This window comes from Glycine soja, chromosome 10 (assembly GCF_004193775.1).
Source record: "Glycine soja cultivar W05 chromosome 10, ASM419377v2, whole genome shotgun sequence".
Taxonomy (NCBI): Eukaryota; Viridiplantae; Streptophyta; class Magnoliopsida; order Fabales; family Fabaceae; genus Glycine; species Glycine soja.
The window spans coordinates 43,226,501-43,250,910 of NC_041011.1; the positions used below are offsets into that span (position 1 = coordinate 43,226,501).

The following is a 24,410-nucleotide window of genomic DNA, read 5'->3' on the forward strand; positions in this document are numbered from 1 at the left end:
TGTGTTGAAAATTTAAAATGATAGGTAAATAAAACCAAATTTTTTCAAGGGTGACAGATATCAGTCCATGATTTCGAAAGGTCTTCCAATAATTCGATGTGAGATTGGTTGATGGCACAAGAAAAATTGTCGACATCCTTATAATATGTAAGTAATAACGAAGAAAAGCATGTAATTAGTACAATAAGGGCCCATTATGGAATTCACCGTGAGAGCACTGAAATTGGCATCAATTGCTACTTTCCATTCGACAAATGAATATTTAATCTGTATGGAAAGATCAAGAAGATGCACCTAAGGAGACATTATCATATCATCCATTGCAGAGCACTGAAAGAATATGAAACAGTACTTCCTGCTTTTCCTAGGTTATCAAATATCAAACTACAGGCCAAGATTTCTTCTATTGTGATTGATTAATTAGTAGTGGCATATCATGTATTGTTCTGAACTACCAAAAAGTCACATTTGACAGGTTATATACGTTATCATGACGCGAATATCATCATGGTACGTTGATGATTCTACAATTACTGTAAAATGTTGCTTAATAAAATAGTTTACACAAATAAATTCTTCACCGCTTTCTTACACAACTTTGTGAATTTTTAAATTATGGTTCCACTCTAGTGTGGTTGGGTTGGGCGTGACAATAGAGTATTCCAAGAAAATAACCATGGGCCTTGTATGTAGAAATTTGGGCTCGCTGCTTTTATTCAATTAACCCAATAGATATTTGAGTCCAACTATTCACACTTCATATCTTCTTCTTTACCCTACTCTGGTTTTTTGCTTTTTAAATTCCTATTCTACCCCTCCCCGGCCCCTAGTGGAAACTAGTTTCCATTTTGCATAATAATAATAATAATAATAATAATAATAATAATAATAATAATAAAACAGAACTATTTTCTGTTTTGTTATAATAAAAATATTTGAAATTAGTTTCCATTGCGATTTATAAATTGGCACTTCACTATCTCAACTTTTAGTAAATAATGGAAATTAGTTTTGTTGTGTAGTCATTGTGTATTTTAAATTGACTCTTTCATATCTCAACTTGCATATATTACACAATGAAAACTAATTTCTTTGTATAGTCAGATGCAATAGAAATTAGTTTTCATCAAAGATATTTTTGTAAAAAAGGAAAAGATGGCATTTCAAAGATGAAAAATGTGAGTATAAATGGTAATTTCTTTCTATTAATCCATTAAGTTCGGGTGGAAATAGTCTAATATAAGTAAGGTGAAAATAATCCAAACATCTTAGGAGCTTACAACCTAGTCTACCAAGGCCTGATTTGTGAAAGCCCAAAGCAATCAGTAATACAATAATGATATGTTTTGTGAAATGAGTGAAAAAATAAATAAAAAAATGTGGGAAAAAAAGCTAATAGAAAGATGATAAACAGTGTGATAGGAAAATAAGAAGAAAAAGAAATATAAGAACAAAAGGATGCACAAAATATTATTAGGTCAGGACTCATGAGACGGCAGAATGAACTTAAGGCAAATTAACAAGACAATGATTAAGGCATGAAATCCAGTTGGCATTCCTATGTTTGAAGGAGACCGGCATGTAAGAATTAAATTGTTAAGCATATTTCATCTTTATGCCTAAAGACAATTGCATGAGCCATTTCAAATTGTTTCATAAAGTCGATGTTCCCAAACGAAATTGTTCTCTGTGAACTGGGTATTTATATATAAGAACAACCCCAAACTGAAGAAGCTCATATCCTCTCGATCTAGCTGAAATATCTCCGTGCCATCGTTTCATTTGGTTCTCACAATTTTATCTTAAGTATTTTCTTTGTATCTGAAACATGTTGGGTGGTCGTTCTTTCCCTCCCAAATGGTCAGCTAAATTCTGTGACTGTGGAGAAGATCCTAAGACATGTACAATTTTTATCTATATTTATATTTATATTATATAATATATGTAGTTCCGAGAAATGGATGAAATACAAACATCACCTCCTAAATTATTATTTTTTTATACGATACAATTCAATCAAATTTGATTTCTTACATGATTCAATGATTAATTTGTAATGAATATTAATGCAGGTTTGATAACTTGCTGTCTACCGTGCGTTACCTTTGGCCAAATTGCAGAAATTGTGGATGAAGGGCGTAGTTGTAAGATCAATGAAAGAAGAAATAAACAAAATATTATAATTGCTATTTTACTATGCTATATTGATCATAATTTAGTTTGATCTGTGATATCTAATAATAATATCTTTCGTGCATGGTTTTGAATATGTGAGAATGCAGCTTGCTTTGGACAAGGGTGTGCCTATGGGTTACTTATGTTGGTGACGTGTCACTGGCTCTACTCGTGCCTTTACAGAGAGAAACTGAGATCAAAGTTTGGGTTACCAGCGGAACCTTGTTGTGATTGCTGTGTTAATTTCTGCTGCGAAGCATGTGCCTTGTGCCAAGAGCATGCTGAGCTTAAAGCAAGGGGTTTCGACCCTTCCAAAGGTATTACATATCTATCTAGAGAGTTTTTTTTTGGACAAATTAATTGTTAATTTGTTAGTGGGAGGAGTGTGATTTTGTTTTTATCATCTAACCTATCTTATATCTTGATTAAAAAATTCTTTATTTAGTCTAAATCAGACTTTTACAATTATTTTAAGATAATTATTTATCTTTTTTTATTCGTTTTGTTAATGATCTCTTACAAAATAGACTAAATTTAATTTTATTTAAATCAACAACGTGTGTTTTAAATACAACTACAAAACCCTTAATTAAAATGAAAAATTAAAGTTTGTGAATAACATAGTGCACCAAGACAACAAACTTTATCCATCATTTGATTCACTTACTCGCATCGTTTCGTTTTCAAATTGTGGTATTTAATTGCTCTTTTTCCTTTTTTGAAAAATTGAAGGTAAATATATTGCACAAATTATATGCAGGTTGGATTGGGCCACCAAATGCTCCTCCACGAATGCCACCTTCCATGTCTAGATGATCCATCTGCCCCAACTCAGCACTACTGAAATTTCATATCATCAATACTGCTCGCTGTTTTTTTTTTTAAGAAATGCTTGTTGTTTTTCTTCTTTGCAAGTTGCAACTATAAAGGAAAAAAAAAAAAAAAACTGTTGTCCATTGCTTAGTAACGTTATGAAATATCATTTAGAATTCAGCTTACGAATTTTCTAATAATTTTTTCCATCGTTTATTATCATTATTGTTAAGAAAATGGTATCGGATGATTTTCATTGACATGAGACAGTGAATAAATACATGATTTTCTCTATGATTACTGAGGATAAAATATCAAAACATAATCACAAATAAAAAAGAATAAAATATACAGGGATTTGGATCAATTACAATTCAAATCATAGCTAATTCCTACAATTAATGGATTCTAACACCCCCTCTCAAGTTGGTGCATGAATGTCACACATTTCCAACTTGTCAATAGAATTACTAAGGGTCTTGGATGCTACTGCCTTGGTCAGCATATCAACATGTTGTTGTTCTGATTTTACAAAAGGAAAGACAATAATATCATCTTTAATCTTCTCTTTGATGAAATGCAAATCAATTTCCACATGTGTTATACGATCATGTTGAACGGGGTTGTTAGCAATCTCTATGACTGATTTATTATCACAGTAAAGTTTTATTGCATCCTTTTGTTCATATTCAATATCCTTCAAGAGACTTCTAATCTATAACAGTTCACATATCCCAAATGTCATCCCTCTAAACTCTGCTTCAGCACTTGATCTAGCAACTACTTGTTGCTTTTTACTTCTCCAAGTTACTAGATTTCCTCCCGCAAAAGTGAAGTAGCCAGCAGTAGACGTTCTGTCATTTGCTGATCTAGCCCAATCAACATCTGTATAACCCTTAACTTTGAGGTGACCATGATTTGAAAATAACAAACATTTTCCTAGTGCAAATTTTAAGTACCTTAATATCCGTTCAACAACATTCATATGTGGTATTTTTGGGCCATGCATAAATTGGCTCACGACATTGACTGCATATGTTATGTCTGGTCTAGTATGAGACAAGTAAATTAGCTAGTCTTTGATATCTTCCTCTATCTGCACTGGTTGCATCAACACAATGAAAATTCTTGTGATTTTTTTCTATGGGAATATCAATTGGTTTACACCCAAATATTCTTGTTTCAGCTAACAAGTCTAAAACATACTTTCTTTGAGAAAGGAAAATATCATGCTTGGACCTTGCAACTTCGATCCCTAAAAAATATTTGAGATCTCCAAGTTGTTTCATGTCAAATTCAGAAACTAAATGTCTCTGTAAGTTTAAAATTTCATCAGAATCATTTTCGATCGCAATCATATCATTAACATATATTATCAATACAATGATTTTATCTTGATTATGCTTGAGAAACAAGGTGGGATCAAAATTTTTTTGTGTGTAACCGAAAAACTTCATAGATCCACCTAGAATTTGCTAGAGCTTCTTCCAAATTACTAGGAGTAAATACAGTAGATAATTGAGATACAAAATTGACATATGATTTGGACAGCTTTTCAGATGACACGTAGTTGTTTATGGGATATTTGACCTTATAATTAAGAATGGTTTCATACTTAATTGGGGGTTGTCCTCTATCAGTACAAAGTGGAAGAGTGTAAAGGCTCACTATAGGGTTAGAATTTGGGATAGAAGAGACATTGCATTGTATATCAGTGGAAACATAGTTTTGTGTATCAACAACAGAATGAAAAGGAGTAAAAGTTTCAGGTGATACTTCTACAAAATTATTTTTGGATTGGATCAATAGTGGATTTGAGGTTGAAGGAGAGATTATACATTCATATTCAGTCATATTCTCATTTACATTATTCTGAATTTGATCCTCCATGTTCTCATCTTCATTATCTTGAATTCCATCCTCTATTGTTGTTGGCAGAATATCAAATAACTTGATATCTTGGTCAAGTCTATCATGATTCTGCACCTCCAAATCACACCCCCTTTGAGGTGAAGAATGAAGTGTTTTTAAGGGAAAAAATATTTCATGCTCATGAAATGTAACATCAATTGATACAAAAAATCTTTTTGTAGATGGATGATAGGCCTTGTATCCCTTTTGAGTGGTGTTGTATCTCACAAAAATACATTTCATTGCTCTAGATTTTAATTTTGTTCATTGGTGAGGATGCAAATGCACATATATGACACAACCAAAAATATGGGATGGTAAATGATTGAAAAAATTAAGGGTGAAATGATGAGAAAGGATATTAAGAGGTCTCTTAAAGTTTAACACACTCGAGGGAACTCTATTAATAAGATAAACTGCAGAGCTTAAAGCTTCACCCCATAAGTAAGTAGGAATATTACCATCAATCAATAGTGATCTAGTAACCTAAAAAAGATGTCTATTTTTTCTCTCGGCTACTCCATTTTGCTTAGGGGAATTAGGACATGATGTTTGATGAAGAATACCAACATATTTCATAAAATTTGTCAACTCATTTTTGTAGTATTCCCCTCCATTATCAAACCTGAGTATCTTTATTGGAGTATTAAATTGTGTGCTTATCATTTAGTGAAAAACTTGAAAAACATTACACACATCACTTTTGCATTTAAGAAGGTATGACCAAGTCATTCTTGTACAATCATCCACAAATATGTGTGGGAAGAGGGGCAGGTCCTCAAACATCAATGTGAATAATAGAGAAATGAGCATTAGCCCTATTGTTATTTATAGGAAAAGTAACGTGATGACTTTTTGCCATTATACAAGTTTCACATTTAAAATCAGAGATATGACAATGGTTAAACAACGAATGAAATAATCTCTTAAGGTAGCTAAAAGATGGATGTCCTAATCGGTTATGTCATTGCCAAATATCTTTTTTATTCTTAGCTTGTGTTTCATCACTTATAGAATGAGTTAGTTCTTTTCCTTTGGTATATTAAGAATTACCTTCAAGATAGTATAATCCTTTACTTCTTTTACCACTATTAATATTCTCATTCATATGTATATTTTATAGAGTACAATATGTGGGAAAGAACAAAAAAACACAGTTATGAGACTTGATTAATTGACTAATACAGAGAAGATTGCAATTGAGAGAAGGAATAAAAAACACATTGGAAATGGATAACAAAGGAGAAATGGATATTGTATCACTACCCATAACTGGGGAAGAAACACTATTAGCATTTATAATGGCTGAAACAGAACTATTAGAGGAAAACTGTGTAAATATATTTTTATCACAAATCATATGGTTTGTTGCACATGTATCAATTATCTAATCACTACCCTTAGTAACAATAGAAAAACCACAAATTGGTTGAAATATACTTGACTTAGCAACAAATCCAGTACCAGCGATGAAGTTGTCCTTGGGAGACTCCACCTTTTTTCATTTTTGGTCATTCAGGATAATTTGTATCATCAAGATGCTCAGGTGTAAGGATTGAAGATAGATCCTGCATATGTAGAGCAGAATCTAATCTATTTGACCTATTTTTCATTTTCGTATTCAGAAGTTAATCTCCAATTCCTAAAGAAGAAAGGTAATTGTAGTTGGCTCTCATACCATGTTAAGAAAATGGAATCGGATGATTTTCATTGATATGAGACCGTGAATAAATACATGATCTTCTCTACCCTCTCTCCATGATTATTGAGGACAAAATATCAAAACAAAATTACAAATAAAAAAGGAAAAAATATACAGGGATTCAGATCAATTACAATTCAAATCATAGCTAATCTCTATAATTAATAGATTCTAACAATTATTACTATTAATATATTGTTTCAATTTATCTCAAATTAGTTGGAGACCACAATGTTATCCAAATGCTTAAAAACATTAATAAATTAAGAAAAAAATGTAAGGGATGCAGAAGATTTTTAATAATATTTTTGCTAGAATATGTCATGCTGGATAATCTTGGATGAATCAGTAATTTCAGCTACTATATTTCATCTAATAACCACAATTATGATTTGTTTGATACCAAAAAAAAAGTGAAAAGAAAAACAATTGAGTAGAAAGTGAGATGATTTGTAGGTGATTTAGTATGAATGAAAATAAAATAAAATAAAATGTAAAAAAAATCTTTTTTTCTTGTCACTGCATTATTGATATGAAATATATCTTGAGTTTTATCGTTGACTATTTTTCTCTTATTTGATCAAGTAAAAAATAAAACAAAAATACATGTCATAAAATGATGTAAATATTCCTACTAAAAATAAGGTGAAATTTAGTCTAAAATACCAAATCAGTAAAATCAAATTTTATATTAATATATGTTATTTGGTTTAAGTACAACTAGACTGATCTTTTTTAAAAAAATATCATGTTCAAATTTTGTAGAAGAAAAAATACATAATTTGGATAAGAAATATATTAAGTCTAAAGGTGATCAATCAAATCCTAAAAAAAAAATTAATAAACACTAAATTAGTTTAAAAATAATTTTTAAATTTAATTAAAAGTCTTCCTTTTGGATGCTAGATGTCAATAATGTCGCTTATATATATTTTTGTAGGTGCAACAGGACTCACAACTTATCAAGAGTTGCATACTTGCAAGTTGAACATGCGCATCTAACCTATACTATACTGATATAGATAGAAATTATATTTCTTACACGAAAGTATTATATATAATAATAATAATTATTATTATATTAAAATAAACTGTTTAAATTATATATTTAAATATAGATTTGTATAGTTTTCTTTTTTAATTAAAATCATATAAGATTGTTAAAAAAATAACATAAAATTTAAAATTAAAATACATAATTTAAACTAATTTTAATTATGGCTGTAGTTTTTGTAATTACCGTAAATAGGATTTTGACTCCCTGGGCTCCAAATTTATGTTAACGTATAAAAGTATTTCTTATTTTTAAATTACTAATTATTTAATTTAAACATGAGATAAATTTACACTAAACAATCACACAAGTCATCCATATGATAGTCTCTCCCTACTTAAGGGGAGGAGGAATACTCAATGGATAAAAATGATTTTGTTTGAGGAGAAAACTGGTATATAAATTACAATCATAAAAATGAGATTATTGGAGTAGAAATGTAAAATAAAGTGTCAGATCGAATAAATGAAAAGGTTAAATATCACATAAATGAGAAAAAAATTTGGAAGTCTTAATGTAAGATTTTGAGTTAAAATATAATATAGGTTAATGTAAATACACATTTTAATCAGAATATTTCTCTTTTTACTTTTTTAACCTTTGAGCGTCGGTTAGCATTTGTAATAAAGTAATTAATGAAATCAATACAAATCAGTTGAATTAGTTTGATTTTGATTTTTAAATTTATTTATCGGATCAATTAGATCCAACCAAGAGAGGCTTCCACGCTTGCTATTACCACAAGGCACAGACAAATGGCTCTCAATTTGAAAGAAGAGATTCCTTCATAATTCGTTCTTTTCTACTACCTTGAAATGTTTATGATAGGCATTAATTAATTAATAAGAAAGAATTTCTGGGAAGGGATCACAATCACATTGATGGTAAAGTCTTTGGTGAATGAGTCTACCTTTCTGCTATGCTGCTAGTGATTCAAGTCTACACTTCATTTGATTTTGCCACCTAACCTTCCTTTGTATTATAGTACCCTTTCCAAATTCCAATGCTTTTGTTTCGTCCTTCTATATTTCCTATGTTTGTGTCACTCTCAATCTCACTCCATCTTATACAGGATAGATTAACTATCACAAACTAAACTACACACACAAGATCCGGGGTTTGATCAACCATCATGTCTGACGAAGTCAACAGCGTTTTCAAGAAATATCTCAACCAGCTTCAGCTTCATCCTCTCAGAACCAAGGTTTCTAATCTCCCTTTTCACCCACTTTTCATTTTTCTCACTTTAATTTCTAAGAGAATGATTGGGTTGAATTGAAAGAAAGAAAGAAAATGTTTTTATTTATTTATTTTTCATTTTGGTTGTTAAGAGACTAATGGGGCTGTTGAAAAAACAAAACTTTTGCGGTGTTAGGCGATTACTGCGGCATTTTTGGCTGGTTTTAGTGATGCAGTGGCACAGAAGTTATCTGGGGCCAAGAAACTTCAGTTGAGAAGGGTACTTCTTTTCATGGTATGTCCATTTGACTTAACTGTGTTTCTTCTAAATTATTTATTATATGTGGGAAATCACTGTTTCAATTTCATTTTCAATTTGGACATTATCTATATGTCTGGATCGAATTTTCTAACAATCAGAATTTTCCATGAAGGTAACTAGAGTATGGTCTTTACCATTAACCATTTCATAACTCTCAACCAATGATCATATGAAAAAAAAAAAAATCAACATACTGTGCTAACTGTTTCACCTTTTCTCAAAAAGATGAAGCAGAACTGAAGTTTGTAGTGAAATTTTTTTAGTACTGAGCAGTTTTGAAATCAAATTGATTTGCAGCTCTATGGTTTCGCCTACTCTGGGCCCTTTGGACATTTTCTCCACAAATTGATGGATAAAATATTTAAGGGGGAGAAAGGCAATGACACTGTTGCTAAGAAGGTACTGTAAGCTTTTGATGTTGTTGTCTGTTGGTCTGTCCTCTGGCTCTTTCACTTATAGGGAGAGTATTTTGTATTGTGTTCTGTAATTTCCTTGGCTCTGGTACAAGTTTCTAACTAATGCTCTCATGAATGAAATATCCTGTTATTAGGTGATCCTTGAACAGATAACCAGTTCCCCATGGAACAACTTTTTGTTCATGATGTACTATGGCTTGGTTATAGAAGGTATGCTCATTGATAAAATATGTTTGAATTTGTATGTTACGCCTCAATTTACACATAATAATTTTGAAATATTTCCATTAAAGCTTAATGTCATCATTTGTTGTTAATGTCTCTTCTGCTCTGCACCCCACCTCCCTACTCAAAACAAGAACCATTCATTTTTTTGCTCTTCCTTAATTACCCGCTTTTATGTGTTTATCATGATTATTATGCCAATGTAAAACATTGGTCACATATTGCTTATTACTTCTTAAATTTGATTCTGTTACTGTTGTATTGCTGAATTTAGTATATGTCTTCCTAGGCTCAAAGTATTTGTATGTCAATATGGTGTGTTGCTCTGGAATGTGGTGCTTGGAAAATGAATTGTGCAGCAGTTATTTTATTGTTTAATTTTTAAAAATAATAATAGTTTCATAAGCTTATCTTTGACATGAATGCTAGTAATTTCTTTTGATGCAAGTTTAGCACAAACAAAACATATCCAGTGCAAAACTTTTCAGTTTTATTGAAAATATCCTTGGCTAATATGAAATTTATGAATAATAATTAGCAAAATAAATAAAATAAGGTCTAATGATGTCTTTGTTCGTTCCTACCTTATAAGCATATGAAGGAGTCTAGCAACTAAGTTTCTATTTTCCTAAATTGTCCTGTCCAAATGAAATTCGTATTGGATATAAAACTTGGAGGAGTGCAATCTACTTGTATGTGTCTGAGTTACAATCTAGAAGAAAGTACTTATTCTCATCTACAAGAAACACATAAAACTCCCACAGGAAGGACTTGGCACACCAAAGGAGTGAAGAGTCTGGATTCTGGAAAGTTGAAATGAAAAAAAAAAAAAACAACTTGTTAAGTTTTAAGAAACTATTAGTCATTGAATGATAGATAAAATTAAGCGTCTCAGAAAAAAACACTTCATATTTCTCTCTTGATTTTATTCATGGGCTAAGCCAAAAATGTAGGCAGCTTCCTGGCATTGTTAAGTTTTCTAATACATTTTGAAGATATAATGAATGATGACTTAAATATGATAAAACAATCTTTTGAAACATGTTCTGACTTATGAATAATACGAATGGCATTACATGATTAATTGTACTTGTAAATTTAATATCCTAACTAATATATCCACATTGCCTGGTAATTAAAGTGTGAGGCTGGTTTGCAGGAAGACCTTGGAGTACAGTCATAAACAAAGTTAAAAAGGATTACCCTTCTGTTCAGTTGACTGCATGGAAGGTATGGCAATGAGAACAATCTTCTGCAGTTTAGTTCATGTGACAGTTTGAAAAGTTAGTTTTTTGAAGTTATATTGTTTTTTACTTGCAGTTTTGGCCTATAGTTGGTTGGGTGAATTACCAGTATATGCCTCTGCAGCTCCGTGTTGTATTTCACAGCTCTGTTGCTGCTTGCTGGTGAGCTACATCTTTCAATTTGCTATTTGTTACACTTCCATGATTAGTTCATGTCATCTCTCATTGTTTCTAAAATTAATGAATAAGCATCATCGATTGATAATACTATGATAGTTATGCATTTTATTGTTAATTACAAAAGGTTCCTATTGAGTGTGATGTGAAATCATATTTACTCTAAGAAGCGGTTTCAGTTTTCACTTTATGGGGAAGGTCAGAAGAGAGGATAGCTTTTATAGTAGATAAAATACTATTGATTTTTGTTGAATCTTTGCAAGAACTACCATATACGGCTTATGCCTAGTACCTGCTATGCTACCAAGTATAATATATTGCTGTAATTTGATTTTCTGTTATAGATTAAATGTATATATTTTTTCTATAATAAAAGGAATGGAAATAAACATAACCCATTTGACCAGGATTCCATAAATGTTGATGGTGCTTATTTCATACTCAAATCCAGATTTTTAGATCATAACAAAAGTTATTTATCTGCTAATAATTTATAAGTTTTTAGGACACATATTCTTAGTGCCTGTTGTTTGTATGGGGGAGTAAAACTTGGTTTCATGGAAGCAAAAAAAAATTGCTTTGAGAGAAAGTGCATTGGATGGTGTGATTTTGCATCAGAAATTGTGTAACCTTAGTTTTGAATGTCAACCAAACAGTCCTTCAATCAAATATTTTAAAGATTCAAGTACTATAACCAAATTTAGAGCTACTCACATTTATAGGAAAGGCAATCATTGTGCAGATCGTATTGCCAATTTTGCTGTTGATAATACCCAATCTTTTTGGTGGGACATTGTCCCTTCTTTTTGCTGAGTTTTACGCCCGCAATTTAAAGGGGCTGCATGAGTATATATTCCCTTTTCCTTGACATGGGTTTTGGTCTAATACACCCATGCTGTTTTGTTGTCTATTTATTTAATAAATTTGGATTGGCTTGGGCAACGGATCTTTAGGGGGGGGGGTGTCAGTATAGTTGGAATGTTCCTCCCCTTTTGATGTCCTTGTCTTCCTTTCCTTTTTTTTTAAAAAAAAAAAACAGATGCCTAGAACCGGGTTAAACTATGTCAGTATGTTTCAAAGCCACTAGGACATTCATTTTACTTGAGGTTGAACTTTGAAGTGCCATAATAGGTTTTAAGTGAAGGTATTGTGTGAGTGACACATGCTGATTACTTTGGTAAGTTTGGTTTTCTGCATATTCCTCACTTAACTAGAAAATTTTCCATTATGCAATGTGGAAACGTTTTGTGTTGTCATTGTTTCCCTCAATTTGAATTGTGCTATAAGATGATTAACTGGTTATGCATTGACAACACATTAGCAGTACCGGATTTCTCCATTCTGCTTAAAATGACATTTAATTTGCAAAGCCAAGTCATGTATGGTTGTACTGATTTATGATCATGCTGGATTAGCTTTGATCATTTTGAATTGTTTATAGTTTCAATATTTTGGAGGATATCTTATCCTCTCTAACTTGTACTTCAATCTTTTCTCTCTGTTTTTTCTATTAAAAAAAAAAAAGTTCCTTCCTTGCTTTTAAGTTTGATCAATTATTGTACTACGTATGTTTTCTTAAAGGGCAACATGAACTAATAATTAATTGGCCTCTGATTTACTTTCTTGTGTCAGGGCAATCTTTCTGAATCTGAAAGCAAGGTCTGTTGCAATTAAGGCTGCCTAGGACATCACAAATTTCATACTTTTGGGTAATTTTCTGTTTCCTTCCTATGTAAATTGGGATGGAAAAAAAATCTGCCATATTTGTTAATAGTGGAGCATTCATCATAGTTTGTTTGGCATATTAGACTATTACATTGGTTGTTATGACTTGTTTGGACTTGCACTTGCCAATATTGATAAATTAGATGTTTGTTTCCTGCTGACTAATATCAAATTATGGCAAGAATAAGGTGGGTTAAACTCAAAAATCATAACTATAATTTTAGAAAACCATCTGATCCAAACTTATTCTAGATCCCTTTTTTAAAACACGTTTTTGCTGGTTAGAATTAATTTTGAGAAAAAATATTTTGTATAGTATTTTTTTGTATGTAAAATTAATTTTTGAGTGAATATGATTTTGCAAAATAAAATGTTTAATTTTTTCTTTTCAAAATTTGACTTTAGATATAAAACTCATAAAATATATTTATATTTTAAAAGTAATATATTTTACTATTCAATTAAAATGGATTCCTTTAAATTTATTTTTATAATAGTATTATTTTAAATATTTTTTTAATCTCAATTCTCTTCAACATTAATTCTATTAAAGTCGAAATTTTTTTGAAGCTGACTTGACATCAGAATGATTGTGTGGGCAAAAAAAAAAAAAATCAGGTGCGAGGGTGCAAATACGTGCTAGAAATCTTTTAGTTTTAAAATTAAAATATATATTTTTAATATTTGATTTTAATTAAAACAAATTTTTTCTTTATTTTTGTTTAGCGTGATCTTCACATGAGTAGAAATACTTGGAAAAAAAAAAATTCGAACCAATTGAAATGAATTGGTCGCATTCAGTTCAATTTTATATTTTAATAATATTTTTCTTGTTAAATTTAAACTAAACAAATCTGATTATAAATGAGGTGATTGGTTTGAATAATATAGCCTTTTTTACCACAAAAACGATGTATTATTTTTACATATAAGAAAACAAAATAAGAAAGGGTATTTGAGTTAATCGACTAGAATCACTTTATTATACCCCAAATGATGTCTTATTAAGCATGTAAGTAAGAGAGAAAGAGGTGATTTGGATTAATTAGTTTAGGTATTCGACTCCGACGTCCTAATGTTGATGTCCAATCAAAGATAATCAAATTTTATTAAGTTTGTTTTGCCGATGACTAATATTTACAACAAATTTTGGTTAAAGTTTTTCATTTCAATCAATTTTTTTTTAATTCACAAGATTTGAGTATGAGATTTTATTTAAGAGAATGAATTCAATTCTATTTAAACTAATGTCATGTTACTAAGATATATCAATTTTATTTAATTTTATTTCTTTGAGTTCTTCAAGTTATTTTATAGACTAATAGAGCCCAAAACCAAAAATAAGACCCTATGGAATATCTAAGTTTTGCTTGATCTTGAATAGTAAAAAGTGTGCGTATGTTACGATGAAAATAAAATCTTACAATCTAAAATTTTATGGTGAATTTCGGGCGAAAAAAATCTTACTTTTATGTACAAATTAAGACAAACATATGAGTTTTGAATTGTAATTCAATCCCATGACGTCATATTAATTTGACGAAGGATTTGAAAATATAATTTAAAAAAAATACGTATTACTGTTATTTTAAATTCATTAATAACTTGATAAGTCAATGTTATTATCACAGCACTTAACGTTATTACTTAATAATAGAATTAAAACAATAAATTTTAAACTTAAAGGATTAAAACTAAAAAGTAAAACTTTAAAGGATTAAAATTAAAAATACCTTATTTTATAAAAAACGAAATATTATTTAAGAAAAAATGAATTGTGTTAAAGACGGTGAGTTGATGCCCGACGTAAAAAAAAGTCAAGGCCCCAACATCACAAGACAATAATGAATTTAATTAGACTAAATTAAAATTTTGTTCTTTTTTATTTTTTAAATCTATAATTTTGATTTCTCTAGTTTTGAAGTGTGACATTTGATCTTTCAAATTTTATATAAGTTAAATTATAATTTTGATATTCTTATAATTTTAAATCTGTGATTTTAATTTTCTTATTTTTAAATGAAGACATTTAGTCTTTCTTTATTCACAGACAACTTAATACGTCGCTAACATGTTTATTTTATTTAGTTAAATATATCAATATTATTTTTTATATATCATTAGTCAAGAGTTATTAATTTTTTAAAATTATCAAAATATATAAGTTAAAAAATATTTAATATATAAATATTTAAATATATTAAATATTTTTTAATTCATTAATTTTGATAATTTGAATAAAAATAAATTTTGACTAATGAAATGTAGAAAATAATGTTAATATAGTTTATTAAATAAAATAAGTGATTTATTATCTTTTCTATGCATAATTTTACGTAAATAATTAGAGTGAAAATAATTTATATATTAAATGAATTTGCAAAATAAATTATGTAAACAATTTAGATGTTAATTTATGAAATTTAACTATAAATTGATAAACTAAAAACATGTAAAATAATATAAAATTAAATTAAGAAGATTTGTATATTAAATATTGTTTTATTTATAAATTTTGATAGTTTGAAATTAATTAATAACTATTGATCAATGATGCATAAAAAATAATATTAATGTGTTTAACTAAAAAAAAAGTAAGTGTTTTAGTGATTTAATATTTCGCTTATAAATAAAAGATCATGAGTTTAATTTTTATTATGATTTTTTTCCACTTCATTTAATCTTTTTTCACACAAAATATCAAAATTATTTTTTTAAAATAAAAAAATCAAATGTCTTGTTTTAAAAATAAGAAAAACAAAATCATAAATTTAAAATTATAAAGTGACCAAAATTTAACCATTTAATTTTTCAATAATATTACCATGTACCATTGATTTAGTTGATTTTAAAAGACATACCATCGAGATAAAAAAAAAAACATATTTTCAATTAATTAAAACTTGTATTTACTATTTTTAAAGTAATTATTATTTATTATAAAAGTAAATAATTTATTATTAGGTAATAATTCAAAAACCTTATACATTATACATGCGCTCTAATGAAATTCAAAAGAATAATCATTTATATATTTTTGCTTGTTTTTAAAAAGTGATTATTTCTCAAAATTAATAAGTAATCAAACGAATACTTAGCGCAAACTTAGCTATGTTATCAACTAATTATGTATTATCAAATTGTTAAATAAGCTACCTAAATTATTAAATAAGTTCGATTATCTTACTACTAAACCAAAAAAAATATTTATTTTAACAGTATGTACAAGTAAATGAGTTATCTAGTTGTTTCTAATTATTAGTTTTAGTTTTATATTTAATATGTTCCGTGTAGGAAAGAACTTTTCAGGTATAAAAATTGAAATTACGATAATCTAATTTTATAGTATTAGTTTCCCCCAAGCAACAGTAGACCATATTTGCTCCCTGGCCTTATTGCATACAGTCACATCAGTTAGAAACCAGTAAGCACGAATCAGTAACGTTGCTCTTGTATGCTCCATAATTCCCACTAAGACCCAAAGGAGCTTAACTTAAACAACGTAGGATTAAGGTGCCAGCATGTGTAAGGGATAATAAAACTCTTCACTCTAGCATTCAACCAAAGACCATGATCTGAACATCATGCCGTCAATTATCTCCTCAATATCAAGCCTTTAAAATGGCCTGGTTTCATGCATGCATGCCAAATGAACCATTATACCATGCATATATAATTGAGAAAACCAGACAACATTCCACATGATTCTTCTGTTTTGAAGGTTGCAACATGCTAAACTCGAGAATTGGAATAAATGGGACGTACTATATAGTACAGTTATTATATATTTAAGGCTGAGGAAATACGTACCAAGCCAGTCTAGACAACTCATCCATATCTTGGAGAATATTCTGCAATGGAACAAGATTACTGCAACTTTAATTTATAAGTAAATAAAAAGCTTAGTCAAAGTTATTAACCATATCTCTCTCTCCCAATGAAAGCAATGTCATCTTCAATCTCGCTTCCAAGTTCCAACTTCACTTTCCAATCCTCCATTCGATCGCTATATATATAGCTATTTTAGCTCTATGGTAATACCAACATGTTATTTAAGTTAAAATTTATGATTTTTTGAAGAAAGTGATCAAAATTTAAACGGATAAATTGATGATTATTAATATCAATTGCACCATTCACTTTAGATTATCTTGATCTATAGAAGAAATAGAGTATATGTTACAACGACCATCCTAGCAACGATACATATAATTAAAAGTAAAAGAAATTGAAGAACCAAGAATCAGAAAAAGACATGGATAAAGATGATCTGCACATTCAGTGATATTTATCAAGCACAAACATTATATTTTTAGTAACAACGCAACCCCTAACTTGAATCAAATTCAAACTAACCTGTGCAATACGATTGATTCATGCGTTTGCAGCAAACAAAAGAAAAAGAAAATTCCACGTCATGGTCACTTGTTAATCCAGTTGGAAAGCTGTGTGGGGTTCACAATTCCCTTTATGTGGGTCTCCTTTCTCTTCAAAAGATTTGCCAGCACCTCGTAACTATGGTGCTCCTTCACCACACAGGGTCTCGCCTCCACGGCTGAAGCTTCTGCTGAGCTGGACCCAGCCAAGCCGGCTCGGTCCAAGTCCAGCTCAAACTTCTGACCCAACAGAGTTCCTCTGGTTAAGAACTCGTGCGCAAGATAGCCGGCTAGAAGCCGATTCGAGGATGGTGCCGGCTCGGCGGCTTTGGGCGCAGCCTGCTTGTCAACTTCGTCACGCTTGGCCTTTCTTGGATTGCCACGTGGCAGCCTCCTACGGGAATGCTGACTCATCATCGTAGGGTTGTAAAGCGTAGACTCTAGCTACTTTTGATTTTGAGGGGGTAAAATTGCGAAACCACAAATTTCTTCAGTATCCGTTTGTTGTTTGCCAAGGAATCATCATAAACCGGGTCCGCAACTAAAGGGTTGCAGCATGCAATTAAAAAAATAAAAATATTAGATAATGAAAGTGAAAACGGTAACAAATTAATAATAATAATTAAAGAAAAAATTGGGTGAAAAGATGTGGTTAGGGGTTGGGGAAGAGAGGGAACCAGGAGGCGGCGTTGGCAGGAAGAAGGAGCGGCGGATCTGTATAAGAAGCAGGGTATCAACAGTCGCCGCCGCGTGCGGCGGAGAGAGAAAGATGATGGATATTGCTGAGACTCGGAGAAAGAAAAGAGGAATTGCGATTTGGAAGTGGGGAACGAGAGAGGGAAAAGGAATAATATTGTGTGAGGGAAAAAAAGGGTCATAATATATTTATCACCTCAATTGTTTTACCCATTTGTCCTTCAATCTAAAAGATATAACTCCCGGACACTAACTACTGTTTATTTTATTTATTAATTTAGTAATAATAGTAAAATAAATTGTAAGTTACACTAGTAATCCACCCGTGAGAAAAAAGGTTTTATATTCACGGTGAATATTTTAATTTATCATGTACGATACATTTATTAATTTTTAAAATATTTTAAATAATAAATTATGATTGAATGATAGTATAAAATTATTTTATATTATTAATACATAGACATTAAATATTAAATTCATTAATATTTATATTTTATATTTTATATAATAAAAATCAGTGAGAGTTGGATTCAGCTGCTGAAGCTTTATAAGTTGTTATGTCTTCTTCTTAGTATAAGGTATTTTGAACATAATTTTGTAGATCAATAAAAAATAGTTAACTTATAATTGGTGATGTGAAAATATTATTAATGTATTGATTTTTTAGGTTAAAATATAAGAATAATTCCTTATTTTAGTTTTTGGTTCTAAATTAGTCTCTTAATTTTTAAAAGTTTTAAAACTATCATCTTACTTATTTAATTCATGACAAGTTAGTCTTTCTAAAAAAATTGATCATTTTTTATTTGAACACAATTATGAATATTTTCTAGTAGATTTAAGACATCAAACTTGTTTCATTAAATTCACTTATATGAAAATCATAGAATTAAACTAATGTTTGAAGAAAAATGTAATGAAAATCACACGAAAAATGAGTCTCATGAATAATAAGAAAAAAAATGTGACATTAGATTTTTAAATTTTTTATTGATCATGAGACTTACTTTTCATGCACTTTTCACCTTAAGTATCTAATGAGACAAATTTTATATTTTTAGTTCAATCATTAGTTGATTTTCATAGTTTTCATTTAAATGAATCTAAGGAGACAAATTTCATATTTTGAATCAATAAAAATATTCAAAATCGTGTTCAAAAATAAATAAAAAATGATTAATTTTTTGAAAAGACTAACTTGTCATGAATTAAATAAGGAACCATTTTAAAACTTTTAAAAGTTAGAGAATCAATTTAGAAGCAAAATATAAGTGAAAAGACTATTTGTATATTTTATCCTTATTAATAATCATTAATTTGTTATGGGTGATGTGAAAATATTAAAGTTTAAGAGTGTAATGAGTATCAATGAAAAAACAAAAATACTTGGAGTATTTAATCAGGGCAACTAGGAAAAAAAATACTTTCTTAGAAACTATAAAATGCCTTATAAAAAGATTCATCAATTCTGTCTAAATGATGTCTTATATTAAGGATTGGAGAATTAATAATAGTTGAAGTGATAGTCACCTTTGTCACTTCACCAAACATCTAGAGTTTGAATCCTGATTAGTTCTTATGTATGAAATAAATTATATTTTAAGAAGAATATTCACCTTGTGTGGATTTATAATTCCTGATCAAGATTAGTCATTTCATCTTGCATGAGCTATTTCCTCTTACCAACAACTTGCTCAGAAAAAAAAATATATTAAGGATGAGAGGGAGTATAAATTTGAGTTGTTTAACCCATGAATTGTTTCTCTAAGATTTGAATCATTGTTAAAAAAACTTGAAAAGAATATCCTCATTTAGTATTAGATTGTATGATTCGTATTTAAAACAGAATCACCTATAAAGAAAAAAAGAATTTTTAAATATATAAATTATATTATGTACAATTTATCATATAAAAAGTATTATGTAAAATTTACAACAACCAAATATCTTGGAATATATATAAAAAAAATTGGCGCAATGTAAAATATATCTTGTAATTTAATTATATATAAGTTTAATTTCTATATATTGTTAGTATTAAGTATATAATTAAAGATAAAATAAAACAAATCATTAGGTTTAGTGGAACTAATCTTGATTCCTTTAAATAGGTTTTAAGTTGGAATTTTGTAGGTAAAATAAAGTACTTAAGAGAAATTTTTTTGCTAAAAATAAGTTGATCAAATTTTCTAATAAATATTAATTATCCACATAATTAATAAATATTTTGTATTAACGCCATGCTGAAAAAAATAAAGATAAAAAAGAGAGTAATTTAAATCAGTAATTAGAATTACGAGAACTAATTGTCAAATTCAATCAGCTGTTGTGTGTTGTAAAGTGAACTTATAAAAGAAAAATAATAATATCGAGAATTTTTAATTGATACAATAGCAAAAATGAAATATATTTTTCAAATTTTATTTTGAAATTTGTAATATAGGAACAGATATCATATCTTTAAAAGTAACTAAAAATATATTAAATAATATCTCTTATATAATCAATATATTTAAAATGTACGTTAGTATGATTCATATATAATACTAATAATTGTTTTCTTGTTTACTTTAAAATTAAATGAATTTATTAATTTATATTAGTCAAGTAAGGAATGATTAGAACACTTTTTTTGGATTAAAGAAAAGTGAATTATAAGTTTGAAATTGATTTCCCTTTCTGCATTTCAAACATACATTTTTGTTAATTAGTAATTGTTCTTTAATAATAATTATTTTTTGTTATTTTTATTCCATAATTTATATTTATTGTAAATCTTCTGTCTTTTAAAATAATTAAAAAATAAAAACTTTCAAATCAAATGCTTCATTTGTGTTTGTATTATTTTTACTGAGTATTTGTATTTTTTTTTATCTCACATTGTATTGAAGATTCCTCCAACTTTTTTAATTCAAACGATTTTATCACTGTGTTTTCTAGCTATGACCATTAATGTCTACCACTGCACAATGTACTTTTTTTATTGTGTCTAAAACCCTTTTGTGAGTAAGGAAGATTATTATTTGATACAGATTTAAGGTTAAAAAAACACATTTCTTATATTGTCAGGTTTTGTCGTTCATTTTAGGTTTTGAACTTATTTTGTAAAAATGAGAATGAAAATTGAGTTTATTTTTTCGTTTTCCCGGCCCTCCTATATGAAAATTGAATGCTCTTATATAATATATCTCCCAATTTTTATTAACCCCTTTATCGAAACATCGTTTTCTTTATTATTTTCTTCCATTTTTTGTATTATTTTTGTTTGCCATTTCTTTAATGTTTTAAATAAATCTTGTGAAGTTGTTTAATTCAATTTATTGAGTAAAATATATGAATTATTGTAAACTTTATATTTATCTTTAATACCTACAGATGAAAAAATAAATATTATTCTGATTTTTAATTTAAACATTTACTATGAATTCCTTATTTTCTTCAGAAAAATTTCTAAAAATAAACTGAATCATCATTTATCATCAAATTAAATTAAATTCTTTGTACTTAATTCATCTATATCACACGTCTATATGCAACACAAAGAAAATGTTGTCTGGATTCTCTAGTAGAAATTTATGGTCACACATAAATGGAGGGATGTGTCGAAAGTCCCACAAAAAATGAGACATATTAAAGTTTATATGGAATAAAAATAGTGCGAAGATAAACTATATAACTGGAGGGTCATCCTAATGATTTTATTTATTTTTTATCAAAAATTATCCTAATTAAGTCTTATTTTTAAAATGATAATTATAAAATTTAATAAGCTTATCTAATGACGTCTTTAAGTTACCTGTTTATTTTCTTTTTTTAGTTGTCATGTGATGATGAGAGGGATGTGTCTAAAAAATCATTTATCAATATTTTATAATTTTGTTATTCTAATATTTCATCATCAATAAATAAATAAATAAAATAGTTAATTTACTTAATTTATCTTCTAGCATTGTTGAACTTAAATAAAAGTTAAGTAATTTTAATTTAAAAAAATTTCTTCTAAGGATAGCAATCTTTATAGGTATTGTTAATGACAATAGAAGAAAATGATAAAATGATATAACTTGAAAATTAAGAGAATTAAGTTTTTCTGTTACAAAAATTTGATATATATTAATTATCCCATTGATAATTCATTTCAACTTCAAGTCTTAAAAAAGTCACTAAAAAATGAGAGAAAAGATAAATAAATAGTAAAGAAAATGGAGTAAAAATATAAACTTTTATAATGTATATATAGAGGGAAAAAACGACCCTTGATTTTTTTTCTTCATTAAAAATGATTAACTGTAATTTTAACAGGAAAGCAATAAATGGTAAAATACCAAAAACAAGAGATAATCAAATTGATATTTTTTTCAATTAAAATCTTATAATTTATTACTAGTTAATATCATTATTTAACTTCACTATTAAAATATATCATTAAAAAGGTAATTTGAAAATATATCATTAAAAAGGTAATTTGAAAATATATCATTATTTTTTTCAATTAATGTTTACAATATATCATTAAAAAGATAATTTGAAAAGTTCAATAACCATTGTTGAGTCTTTATAATTAATTGTTGCAATCTCATTACTACCATAAGTCTTTGTAATTTATGATAACATTGTAGGATGTACCAAAATGGAGGCAAGACATATACTAGTAGGGGAAAGAGAAATGATAAATCTAGAAATCCCAAGATACGAGATTAGGAAACAATTTTTTAAAATATTTTTTATTATTTAAAAAAACTGAAAAATTAAAAAATAAATATGAGAAATAAGTTACAACACTAGGATATTATAAACTTAAAGATAATTGAATGTTCTACCAAAATAAAACATTCAGATATAAAGTGTGAAATTAACATTAAAAGATACTAAAAACAATTTAGTTTAATGTCTAAAACAACCACTCAGCGCCACAACCCCCTATCATCATCCCAAACCCATTGACAGTCACAAATCCAACAACACTAGTTCAAAACTCATCACCCCTAAACCCAAAAAACCCTTAACAAGACCTGCACAAAATCCAACAAAAAAACATGAATAAAGGGAGGGAGGAGCAAAGGGGACTTTGGGCCCTGCATTGCAATCGACACGACCATTGCTGCCGATGAGGGACGGAGGAGCTGAAGGGTCGAGGAGGAGAGAGGGTTGCGCTCACAAAGCCTCAGAGGTTGAAGTTGCATGCATGGATTGTGGCCGGTAGGCAGCGACATGACTTTGTTGGTCCATGGTAGTGCTGCGTAGGCCGGCATTGGGTGACGGTGTTGCATGGTGGTGCTGGATTTGGATGGAGGTGGAGGTGTGCGGCGGTGCTGCAGGATAGGGGTGGGGACGTGCGTGTAGGCCACCGCCGTCCCGTCTTGGCCAGCCGTACCGAAGAAATTAATGTCATCCACGGGACCCAGTGTCCCCATGCTTCATAGATAACATTAATTTACTTAGTTTGTGTGCTGTGACTGCATGTTACTCAATGAATATCTAAAATATTAATCACTCACTTTTCTGTGAGAAGGCTTAAGGCAAAAGGTCTAAGTTGACTCGCTATAGTTACCCTTGCATATCATGCTAGTGGGTTTGGGTCAGCTCTCTCTTTTCGTGGGTCAAACAAACAGGCTTGGGTCGTCTGCTTGATGAATTTAAAAGTAGGCCTTACCTTTTGCACCTCTTTATATTTATATTTATAATTTCTTTTTTCTAAATTAAACTACCCTTATCAGCTTTAATTATTTAAGATAATAAAAATATCCGTATTCATAGATATTCGCAAGTAAAATTCGTTATGAACTGAAAATTTTAAAATGAACAAGTTAATGAATATTCATTGGTAAAATAAATAATTCTTTTTCTCTGCGGGTTTATTAACGAGACATATAGGCGGACAGCAAGGTATGTATATCCGTGAGTAACTACAATTTGTAATTATTTAAATACATTTAATTATCTATAAAGTAAGTTGTTCTAATTTTTTTAGTATAAATATTTTTTTAAATGATTTTTTTAGTATTAATATATGTTTTAAAATTATTTGTCTAAATTTTTACAATTATTTGGTGTTGATTTTATTTTTTACTTTTTGGTTAAAATTAAATATATATTTTTAAAAACAATGATGTATATCCATGGATACTCACAGAAATTTATAAAATTTGTAGATATCTTCTAAACAGATAATAATACATATATAAAACGGGATAAATTTTCATCCAACAAAACGGATGATGAGAGTGCTTGTCCTACCCCATTTTCATCCCTGGTTTCAATCCATCTCATATGCCTTAATCCCTCTTCATTAGCTTCATATATATATATATATATATATATATATATATATATATATATATATATATATATATATATATATATATATATATATATATATATATATATATATA

General features: G+C 28.8%; 3 protein-coding genes across 6 annotated transcripts; 2 read left to right on the forward strand and 1 right to left on the reverse strand.

The window, feature by feature from the left end:
- The first annotated feature begins 1,732 nt into the window (after positions 1-1,732).
- On the forward strand, positions 1,733-3,173 carry LOC114369846 (cell number regulator 10-like). Its single transcript, XM_028327106.1, has 4 exons — positions 1,733-1,901; positions 2,073-2,144; positions 2,283-2,492; positions 2,936-3,173. The coding sequence occupies exons 1-4, from the start codon at positions 1,829-1,831 to the stop codon at positions 2,989-2,991; spliced, it is 411 nt and encodes a 136-aa protein (XP_028182907.1). The 5' UTR covers positions 1,733-1,828; the 3' UTR covers positions 2,992-3,173.
- A 5,181-nt stretch (positions 3,174-8,354) lies between these two features.
- LOC114370160 (peroxisomal membrane protein PMP22-like) lies at positions 8,355-13,110 on the forward strand. Of its 4 annotated transcripts, none has more exons than XM_028327445.1 (8): positions 8,355-8,639; positions 8,728-8,859; positions 9,031-9,129; positions 9,454-9,555; positions 9,707-9,782; positions 10,957-11,027; positions 11,118-11,203; positions 12,851-13,108. In XM_028327445.1, the coding sequence occupies exons 2-8, from the start codon at positions 8,788-8,790 to the stop codon at positions 12,900-12,902; spliced, it is 558 nt and encodes a 185-aa protein (XP_028183246.1). In that variant the 5' UTR covers positions 8,355-8,639; positions 8,728-8,787; the 3' UTR covers positions 12,903-13,108. The 4 variants fall into 4 exon arrangements, with proteins under 4 accessions (XP_028183246.1, XP_028183245.1, XP_028183247.1 ...); XM_028327444.1 differs by having other exon boundaries at positions 8,355-8,631; XM_028327446.1 differs by having other exon boundaries at positions 8,355-8,539; positions 8,733-8,859.
- A 4,075-nt stretch (positions 13,111-17,185) lies between these two features.
- LOC114370637 lies at positions 17,186-18,208 on the reverse strand. The gene is made up of 2 exons (XM_028328029.1): positions 17,997-18,208; positions 17,186-17,860 (listed from the first exon to the last, which is right to left on the reverse strand). The coding sequence occupies exon 2, from the start codon at positions 17,734-17,736 to the stop codon at positions 17,365-17,367; it is 372 nt and encodes a 123-aa protein (XP_028183830.1). The 5' UTR covers positions 17,737-17,860; positions 17,997-18,208; the 3' UTR covers positions 17,186-17,364.
- Between the last annotated feature and the right edge of the window lie 6,202 nt (positions 18,209-24,410).

Bases quoted from the DNA above. Each gene is read 5' to 3' on its own strand.
- LOC114369846 (XM_028327106.1), top strand. From the start codon at position 1,829: ATGTTGGGTGGTCGTTCTTTCCCTCCCAAATGGTCAGCTAAATTCTGT. The intron at 1,902-2,072 runs GTACAATTTTTA...ATATTAATGCAG, and splicing joins TGGAGAAGATCCTAAGACAT to GTTTGATAACTTGCTGTCTA. The intron at 2,145-2,282 runs GTAAGATCAATG...GTGAGAATGCAG, and splicing joins TGTGGATGAAGGGCGTAGTT to CTTGCTTTGGACAAGGGTGT.
- LOC114370637 (XM_028328029.1), bottom strand. From the start codon at position 17,736: ATGATGAGTCAGCATTCCCGTAGGAGGCTGCCACGTGGCAATCCAAGA.
- LOC114370160 (XM_028327445.1), top strand. From the start codon at position 8,788: ATGTCTGACGAAGTCAACAGCGTTTTCAAGAAATATCTCAACCAGCTT. The intron at 11,028-11,117 runs GTATGGCAATGA...TTTTACTTGCAG, and splicing joins TTCAGTTGACTGCATGGAAG to TTTTGGCCTATAGTTGGTTG. The intron at 11,204-12,850 runs GTGAGCTACATC...TTCTTGTGTCAG, and splicing joins AGCTCTGTTGCTGCTTGCTG to GGCAATCTTTCTGAATCTGA.